This window comes from Loa loa (genome assembly GCF_000183805.2).
Source record: "Loa loa unplaced genomic scaffold supercont3.588, whole genome shotgun sequence".
NCBI classification, from domain to species: Eukaryota; Metazoa; Nematoda; class Chromadorea; order Rhabditida; family Onchocercidae; genus Loa; species Loa loa.
In genome coordinates, this window is record NW_018108768.1 from 1 (window position 1) to 10,077 (window position 10,077).

The 10,077-nt window shown below is 28.8% G+C and overlaps 4 protein-coding genes across 4 annotated transcripts in view; all 4 read left to right on the forward strand.

Annotated features, from left to right (window-relative positions):
- Positions 1-448: 448 nt before the first annotated feature.
- LOAG_18853 (hypothetical protein) lies at positions 449-1,327 on the forward strand (the record flags this gene model as incomplete). The annotated part of the gene is made up of 2 exons (XM_020451515.1): positions 449-565; positions 1,134-1,327. Coding segments are annotated over 2 exons (300 nt in total), but the record flags the coding sequence as incomplete, so codon positions are not given.
- Positions 1,328-3,876: 2,549 nt separating this feature from the next.
- Positions 3,877-5,111, forward strand: LOAG_18854 (hypothetical protein; the record flags this gene model as incomplete). The annotated part of the gene is made up of 3 exons (XM_020451516.1): positions 3,877-4,069; positions 4,649-4,742; positions 4,883-5,111. Exons 1-3 carry the CDS (start codon positions 3,883-3,885, stop codon positions 5,109-5,111), a joined length of 510 nt encoding a protein of 169 aa, XP_020304693.1. The 5' UTR covers positions 3,877-3,882.
- A 126-nt stretch (positions 5,112-5,237) lies between these two features.
- LOAG_18855 (GPI transamidase component PIG-T) lies at positions 5,238-8,378 on the forward strand (the record flags this gene model as incomplete). The annotated part of the gene is made up of 10 exons (XM_003145136.2): positions 5,238-5,360; positions 5,551-5,637; positions 5,824-5,911; positions 5,991-6,082; positions 6,175-6,332; positions 6,694-6,865; positions 7,079-7,224; positions 7,709-7,843; positions 7,914-8,075; positions 8,231-8,378. 10 exons carry the CDS (start codon positions 5,238-5,240, stop codon positions 8,376-8,378), a joined length of 1,311 nt encoding a protein of 436 aa, XP_003145184.2.
- Positions 8,379-9,273: 895 nt separating this feature from the next.
- Positions 9,274-10,077, forward strand: part of LOAG_11097 (hypothetical protein) — a 7,021-nt gene continuing 6,217 nt past the window's right edge. The window contains exon 1 of the mRNA XM_020448297.1: positions 9,274-9,347. Coding sequence (XP_020301548.1) covers positions 9,326-9,347 — 22 coding nt within the window. The 5' untranslated portion in view covers positions 9,274-9,325. The remainder of the gene's footprint in view (positions 9,348-10,077) is intronic.

The window sequence follows — 10,077 nt, forward strand, 5'->3', positions numbered from 1 at the left end:
TGATTTAAATTAAATTTAATAGCGATATTTTATTTCATTGAAATGTCATGAAAGACTGAGGTTGAAATTTTAATGAAATTTTAATGAGATAGAGAAATATAGACAAGAAAAAAGGACGAAAAAACTTGTTGCGTGTATTTATTATTTCGTTTAAGTCACAAATGAATGATATATTTCATTTTATTGCAATCTATTTACTGAAGAATGGATGGATAAGGGATTCAAAAGTATTAAAATATAATTAGCCTAAGATTAATTGGCCTAGAAAATCTTTTTACTTTTATTAACACCAAAGATGAAGCTTATTTGGCTAAAATATTTGATCTAAGCAAATATTATCACCTTATGATATTGCTTACTGATAATGATCTTAGCATTTCTTTTATGATAATTTTATGTTGTAAATTTATTTTTCAGAGAATTTTATAAATCTTCATCATTACCGAAGATAGCATTATCAGATCGACATAGTGCTTTTCCACCGACACCATCCGGTTGTATTCCGAAACGTAACGATATCCTACTGAATGATATTCAAATACAGGATACAGTTGCTCCTTCTAATGTATTGTTTTTTTTTTTTTAAATAAGTTAATATTTAACAATTTTATGCTATCAATTAATTTTTAATAGAAGTTTTTCTTTTTTTTCAAATGAAATATTTTTGAAATTTATTTATTATTTAAGTTCTTTTATTCTTAAAATTTTTGAGCGTATTTTTAATTTTCATTTTTTTTTCTTTCATTTCATATTATTGTTTTAAGTAATTCTTATTATACATCATGGAAAAAAAAAGATTTCCTTTGATTAAATGATATGATATATTTGATTAGTTTAAAATATTTAACCTAAAAAAGATAGATAGAAAGAATAGATTATTAGTTATTAAAAAATTTAAGTATTTTTTAAATGTAATTCCAGTAAATATATTTAACTAATAAGCAAATATATCTGAATGATAATTTCGGCAAATAATTTGATTGATAATTTTAACAAATATGTTTAGTTTAGCAAATTTAAATATGATAAATATTAATTTATTGATTGATGAATTTTAATATGCAAATTAACCTAATTATATTTTTTTTCCTTAATTAGTTATTTTTTTTATCATATATTATTCTCATTTACAGAATTGTATATGCAATAGGCCAGCTAGTCATATTGTTTGTACCAGATGCGGGTTTGAACTTGTTGGACGACTTCAAAAAGTTTGTCCAGAACATCCAAAGAAATTAGCGCTCATGGATCATCGTGAATGTCCAAACAGGCTATGCAAAAGTATTCATTTAATTGAAGTATCACTTCAACATTGAACAAAAAAAAAGAATGAAAGTGATAATTTGCATTATAGTGTCTATCTATAGATACATGGTATGATATGATATGATATGATATGATATGATGATACGATAATACGATACAACGATACAATACTTAATTTTTTTTCCCTACAATGTCTATTTGTTTCGATGAATTTGTAAATTATTTTATTTAATTTCATATCGTTTTCCTATATATATACATATATATATATATAACATTGTAAGTTTACCACACTTTGATGGCTTCTTAATTAATTAAAAAGAAAAAAGTTTGAAATGAATGCTAACATCCATTTTCTATAGCTATTTCAATTTACTGATATTTAATTTTTTTTTTTTACTTTTCGTTCCTTTTTTTTTAAAAAAATTTCTTTTCGAAGTTTCCAATAAATTTCAAAAATTCCGATGAAATAGTACTTGATTGTTACGTTGTTTCCGGAATTCCGGAAATATCTAATGATTAAAAGGTTTTAATTGCTAAAAAAAGCTCGAAAGTTTTTGGCAAAATTTAAAAAAAAAAAATAAGGGAATTTGATTATTGATTCATATCTTTTAACATAAACTATTCATCGTCCTTTTGTGTCATTTGGCGCATTTTATTTATTATGTTTTGTATTTATGCTTTTTTTTTTTTTTTGTATATGTGTGTCACTGAAATTTGCTACAATTTGGTGACTTCTTAATTAATAAAAAAAAAGGATGTCAATATTATTTTATTATTGTTATTGTTTATTATTATTATTATTATTATTATTATTATTATTATTATTATTATTATTACTATTATTATTATTATCAATTGTTAATCATTGTTGGTATTATTATTAATATTATTACCATTATTTACAAATAAAAGAAGTATAGCAGACAATAAATGAGGAATACTATAATATGTAACTTACAATGTTAGAATCATATATTTGCTAAATTTTGTATTTGTATATTTGTTATTACTTACTTTTCATTTTTATTTTCTCTTCAATCAAATTATTTAATAAATTTAAAATAAAATTTTCCATCTTTTTGACATACAATTTACAAATTATTCCATTTTCTTACTTTCTTCATTTATGTAAGCAATAATAAATGTGAAAATAAATACAAATGTTTTACTAAAAAGAAAGAATTATTTCTAAGTATTGTTGAAGACATAAAGCAATGATTAAGCTGATAGATAAATGATAATATTATCATACTTAATGCATCATGTCATTTTTAAATGGATAGTATACGATGATAAGTATATGCTAAATTTTTTTTTTTTTTAACGTTTGAATTTCCATTTTCCTTAAACTTTTTGAAGGATAAATAAACTTCTCTTATATGATACCTAAATTGTATCAATTGCATTATCACTTAACGTTGGTTTGATTACTAGTGTAACATTTATTTCTTATAATGATTATATCACTGATCAACTAGATTAAGTGCTGTAAATTTAATAATTTAATAAAAATTAAATTTAATAAAAATTAAATTTTAATAAAAATTTAATAAAAATTAAATTTTAATAGTATCCAAATTTTTTGATTTTGATATTATTATAAAGTACTGTAACAAGCTAGATGAAGTACTATAATAAGAATATTAAGTCTTAATAATATCCAGATTTTTTGATTTTAATATTATTATGAAGTACTGTAACGAGCTAGATGAAGTACTATAATAAGTATATTAAGTCTTAATAATATCCAGATTTTTTGATTTTAATATTATTGAGGACATTAATTAGTATAAGTACTAATTTTCAGGCTACTTTCGTATTCGTTAATTGGAACGTTTGTTTACAATATAGATGAGTAATATTATGGGATGATAATTGGAATATGATAGTTTTAATCAATAATTTCAAATTTTAACTATAAGAAGTGAATGCCGCAGCTGTAAAATAAATTAAATGGCAAGTTCACTTCCACTTTTAATTTTTTAATATAATTTTAATACTTTTAATTCAGTTAAAGTACTTAGATACTTTTAATTCAATTAAAGATACTTTTAATTCAATTGAAGTACAGTGGGACCGAATGTAGCACAGTGACCAAGCTAGGATGCGTGAAAGTTTTTTGGTTGCCAAATTGAAAATAGCATACGAGGAATGCCGGGCATGTTCTTTGGGGATTTGAGGGAGGGGGACAGGGGTCTGAGGGTTTCTGGCTCTCAAGTTCTTTTTGAGAAATGGCGGGCATATTCTTTGGGAATTAGGGAGGTGGGGGACGGGGATTTGAGGGTTTCTGGCTCTCAAGTTCTTTTTTTTTTCCTTTTATATTAAATTGATAATTCTGATATTCTCTGAGTATTTCTCACACAATTAAGTTAAGTATTCGATGCTTATGAGCAGAGTTATTCGAATTTAAATCTGTTTTATTATATCTGCCTTATACTAAATATTATTATCATTTTGGTAGTTTAAATGAATCATTCTATTTACAACTAAATTGCCATATATTACTTTTAAAATATGCATCAAAGAGAAGAAATTTACTGCTTATAGGAAATAATCGTAGCGTGTAATGATTTTAGTATGTTTGTTAAAGTATTGTCATTGTTATAATTGAGGATGTGGATGTTGTGCAATGGCTTTATCATTTTCTTCGCTTATTTATTGACAGCATCATATGGTAGCGTGAATTTGAAGACGTTAAAAGGAAAAGATACGTATACGGAAGAATTGCTTATTAAAAGATTAAAAAGTGAGCATCTGTTAGCACAGTTTCGGTTTGTTATTACGTCGGATGCTAAATCAGGTAAGAGCTTCTCTTTCGTTTCAATGCTTATTAGTTAATAAATAAATAAATATAAATAAACTAACTGATTAGCAATTTAGTTTTTTACTTTATTACTTTTTTGTAATAAAGGAAAGAAGTGAAGTGAGCACTATAATTCTAAGACGAATAAGTTTTATGCTAGAATGAGTAAATTAATATTGCCATGATTGGTTATATGTAACAAAATTTTTTTTAAAATTTTAGTCTGATTTAATCTTTAAATGCTGAATGAAATCAAACTAATGTCTGAAAGGTATTAAGGGTTGAATTATGCTGTCTTTCCACGCATTATCAGCGAAGTGGTGGCGAAGCATCACATCCAAGAGTTTCACTTATCACTCACACAAGGTGTTGCTTTCAGTTCTATACTTCAAACTGAAAAGTTTGATGATAATTTCAGCTAGCAAATGTATTGATCATTTTAGCTACCTTCTAACTTTATTGATCCGTTTTCACTTTCTTATGCATTGATTGTTCAATTCGTTAACTCATAAAATTGATGGATGACTGAAATGTAACAAGTGTGAAATACAGAAATTTATGGAATTTATATTTCAGGTTTCTGGAGGTTAAACGAATGGGGTGTACAACCTCAACCATCTTCACCAAGTGGTGCGCAATTGTATGCTTGGATTGATGGAAATAAGACAAGGTAGATTGTTTTCTTGAGAGTAAAAGTTATGGAATGAAGTATCGAGCTAATAAGAAATCAAGTTACATTAAAAATAAAGCTAAAATTAAATCTAGTTCACAATGATTCGGATAAATCTTTCGTTTAAAATTTTTTTTCAGCAAATTAGTTGATGAACGGTGGTCAAGTTTTGTGAATTCGATGAATGGTATTTTTTGTACGTCTCTTCTCGATATTTTGCCCACTTATACAGCCGCACCACAGCTCTCATTTTCGCAGATGGGTTATGTGCATCACAAAGATTCATCACAAATAAGGTACGCTGATAAACTGATTGTTTTTTCTCCATTTGTTCTTGAGTTTCGTTCTTTGCGTCCATTATGGCGATGATTTTGCGTCTGAGAGCGTATATTCCTGGTAACAAAATTTGAAGCGAGTAATGGTAGATGGAAATCGAACGATAGCCCATAAAGCAACTGGTCGGTTCCCTCATAACTCCTCGGTTTTCCTTTTGCTATGTTGGCAATATATTTCTTTTCCTATTTGCACTATTTAACTTTTCGGTACGGTGCTTTGGCTAGTGAAACGATTTGTACGGAAAATTTTACACCGTGGAAAAAATTACTTCCTTGTAAGCAGGTATGCTTTCCTCTTATTCTTCCGAAGATAGTTTGCTTTTCTAAAACATTTTCATAATTTCACTAAATTGTGTATCAGACTCAGTGATAACCACAGAATAGTATTACTCTTGAAATAGTGTTTGAAATAGTTTTTTTTTGAAATAGTTTTGTTCTGTTATTACTTCCAGTTACATTTATAAATAATTCAGACTGGCTTATCTACGCTGTTGAATCCTATTAAAATGTATGAATCAGTTTTTCATTCGATGTCTGTACATTTTCTGCACGTCTGTGAGGTTTGTAATTTTGCTGTTCTATCTGGCAGAATTTTTTTTGTTTCCGCTATCTAAACATTTCAGAAGAGTCATCAACATCGTAAGGAGCATCTTTATAACAAAGTACATCGGCTTTTTTCGAAAAGTGATTATATATAAAATATCTAATGAAAACTAAGCATTTTATATATCTTGGTAAACTTTCAGGATGGAACAACGAATTGTGGAACACGGCGAAGATTGGAGCTCAGTTTAAATTTCGTAACGGAATTAGATTTGAGATCTAGGAATTTAGGTAATTTGAATTTCTTTTAAACTTTCTTTTTTGGAGCTTCTATTCATATTACATTGCTGCCATTTATGACGTTTTTGAGATTGGAGTTTTCGTCATCTATTTGGTCGACAAATCGATCAAAGCTGTGTGATAGCAGACAGGGATATTGTTTTATTTGAGGTGGATCGGAAGGTACTTTTACATTTTTTTCTTTTATACCTGGAATACACATATTACTGAGACTTGAAAAAAACTGGCTTATCTGAAATGATCTTTTCTTTCAGGTTATGACGGAAAACAACGAACAACGAAAAATGGGTAATCGGATTTACACACTCTATAATATTTCCGCCTACCCACATCATGCTTTCCCAATTGATATAAGTGCAAAATATGCAAGTCGTTTGGAATTACCAGTCGATAATAGTCCTACTTTGATTACGTTCGTGTTTAATTTTTAAAAGCGTTTTGTTTCTGTCTTTCTAGGTTTTTACAGAGATTTTTACTTTTCCGTAATTTCAACCTTTATAGTCTGCTAATAGTTCAGATGATAACTTCTACTTGAAAATGCCATAGTTCGGCGTATTGCCATACATCCGAAGGCATCATTTTTCATTTTCTCAAAAACGGGTTAGCTAAGTATGGAAGGATTTTTGAAAGCACATATATCTCATGTTTGTTAAGTCATTTCTTTTTATTCCGCAGATAAAGATATTTATTTTTAAGTAAAATGGATGATTTTCCAAACTTCTATACCTATATTCTGCTATCTTTTGGTTATGAAGCAAGCCACTGTTTTTCAGAATTCGAACATATGTTACGGGTACAGATCAGCAATCGGGACGTCTGATTAGTATTTTGAGAAATGCACAACATATTCCTCAGTGTGTTGTCTATACTCATGTGGTACCATGGTTCATAAAAATATATTATCACACAATTCTTTTTACTTGTCATCCTCTAGACGTTGAGCAGGTAACTAATCAACAGATTTTAATACTAAATTTGTGTTTTAATAATTAATAAATATCAGGCGTGGATCAAAAGGTACAAGAAATAATTTGATAAACTAATTGAATCGTGGACAAAAAATTCCAGCTATATAAAATTTCAGCGAACATTTCACACGTTCTTGGGTTTCAAGTAATGTTATATTGTGAAAATTTTTTAAACTTTTGTATTTTTAAGGGTCAGTCCTTGAAGGGAAAAGTGAACAAAAAAGTTTTTTTACCAGCAAAAGATCGCCAACGACCATTCCTTTTGGAATGGAATGTCACTCTTCCAGAAAGTTCATTTTGCGAAATATCTTTGGAATTCGACAAAGCCTTCTTGAGGTTGGTTTAGCGTTTATCACTGAGGAAGGCAGTCAGTGTGCTTCATAAAAGTAATGGAAAATTTTGTTACTGTATGAAAACATTACAATGCTCAAAATTGATTTTTATTTGGTCGATGTCATTTGTATAGAAGCAGTTGCATATCATTCTTTGAAATGACAGCGGAATTTGGAATTTGGCACTTTTTCATAAATTTTACTGAAATGAATCATATCCTAATAGATTTCGGAACTCAATTTTCAAATTCCCTCGGTCACAATTTTCATTTGTGTAAAATTATGAAAGCTGAGGATTGATCCTCATTCTTATTTCAGTACGCTGCACAGTACATCCTAAAAATAATATCCAAAACGAGTAGTAGATCTCCCAAAAGAAAAATTAATTGGAGGAGTGGAATTCTCTTTAATCCTTGTACATTCGGAATAATGGTATGGTCGCAACCATTTATAATACTCATAAAAAATGAAAATTGGAATTTTTTCAGAGTAAATGAATATCCCCCAGATGCTAGTCATGGCTTCTACATTCCGGCACCTGTTATAACTTTCAATGCCAGTGCTGAGTTGTGGAAAGAAAATCGGACTGACCTCGGCGATTCACTAACTACCACTTACGATGAGTAAGTATGAGGTTCAGTTGAATGTAGCAGTTTTATCGTGCAGGCCATCTTACCCATGTTAATTTTGCAGAATATTAGGTTCGAAAAGTTCGCGCATAATTAGTATGCATGGCGAAGTGCTGCTTATTTTATTGCCGGTGCCGGATTTTAGTATGCCGTTCAATGTAATTTGCCTTGTTTGTACAGCTATTGCTATGCTTTTTGGTCCAGTACATACTCTGACTACAAAAATGTTAGTTCTTCCTTATCTTTGCATTTATACTACTGGGAAATTTCATTTATATCTGCAACATTGGTCGATGATTTGGTAGGATTGCATTTTAGGTATGTGATTAACAAACAATTAACATTGAACAGTCAACAAAATATTTGATGAATTTGTTTCAGGATGATACCTCTCTCGGAGGAGGATAAGGATTTAGCCCCACTCCCACCATTACGACAATTTTTTTTATATATTTATGAATTTATTGTTCGACGATTTGTTCCAGTATTCGTGAGGCAGTCTATCGCTAAAAAGGAGAAAGTTTCATAATTGACAATTTTTAGATTAGTTTTTACAGTTTAACAGATTTTGATTTACTTCATAAAATACCGCAGTTTTGTTTTATATGCATCCTCATTGGCAGTACAAATAAACTGCTCCGCTCTTCAAAACACTTCTTTTATTCTTAGTAACTTTATAAGTCAACTCAGTAACTTTATCCTTAATCCGTAATCAATGTAACAATATTATATTATTGGGAAACAATATGTTTAACTCTATTGTGTTTTATGTCATAATTAGAAACAGCCACAAAATGTTTGCTGTCGAAATATTGTTGGCTTGTTCAAGTAGTTTCCTTCATTGTTTTTCCTTTTTTTTAAAAGTATCCCCTTGTTTTGTTTCTTTTCCATATAAATTCCGTCAACCATGCAGGTTTGTACAAAGAAGTTTTGCTATTATTCAAAAACAATTTTCTTGAAAAGTTGTTTTCTGCAACATTTTGTTTACATTTATCTTCGTTTTAAACCGTTTGATTAGGAAATATTTTTCACATCGAAAATTTTACTTGTGGTGCAGTATATATGTATATTTCAATGTTGATGTTGACTTTATATTTCATGTTCGTTTTGACGAATCCTCAAGCTGAGTATTACCTCACATTTGAATGGTTGAACCCAAAAGACATTGTTTTTATTCTGTTTATATGAGCAAATGAACTTGAACGAATTTTATTTTTGGTGACGAGAATTTTTGAGAATAATGCATAATTTGAAGATGGCACTCTCATCAAGCAAAAATAAAATATCCACTAATATATAGGTCAAATAATACTATTTATGAATAGACGCCTCAGCAGTTGGTTGACGACAATGATCGAATTGCCAATCGTCAATTCTTTAAAAATTTTGTTTAAAATTTTGTTTTAAAATACTAATAATGTTTTTTTTAGCTATTAGCCGTATATTCTATACTATTTGTTTTCTTGCTATGACAATATGGCGATTTCTGCCAAAAATGGTATGTTTTGAAATACACTAAATTCCGATAAAATATTTGCCACTGAGAAGTTTTTTTTTTCACATAGTTTTTATAGTTATTTAATGCAAGGATAGCAGGAATGTTTTTTCCTCTATATTTGAAATTCGAAAGTTCAAAATAAATTTGAAGTTACAATGCAAATAATTCAACATGTACGTGTGAATCATTACAGACATGTTCTTTAAATCTCTCAGCAAGACCAAGAATGAGAATGACATATTGAAATTTTGCCAGAAAAAAGCGAAAATGAAAAAAAGAAGTAGAAATAGAATCAACCGTTTTTATTTCGCTTATCCTTCGAAAGATTTGCTATGTTTAAAGCATTTGGCAGTTAAATATTTCATCGGAATAAAAAGGAGAAACGTTTTTATAGCAATTTTTATGTGGGAAACAAAGAGAAATCATATGGTTTAGAAATTTTGACTGATGATTGGAAAGAACACAATTAGTTTAAAGGATAAAGTTTTACATTTATTTTTTCATATTCCGCGCTGATTGACATATTTTACCGCTTGGATTTGTCCTTTTTTTGTACCCCTCGTATGTATTTTTATTTTCCATAGCCTATGTTTTGATTCAGTTTTACTTGCTCGAGATCGGATTATATAAAAATTGAAGGAATTTTAGAAATTATTGCACTAGATGATGAGGATGATTTTAAACCACCGCAAGTACTGCAAAATCAGGCTGATAAGTGGGCATTTCTGAT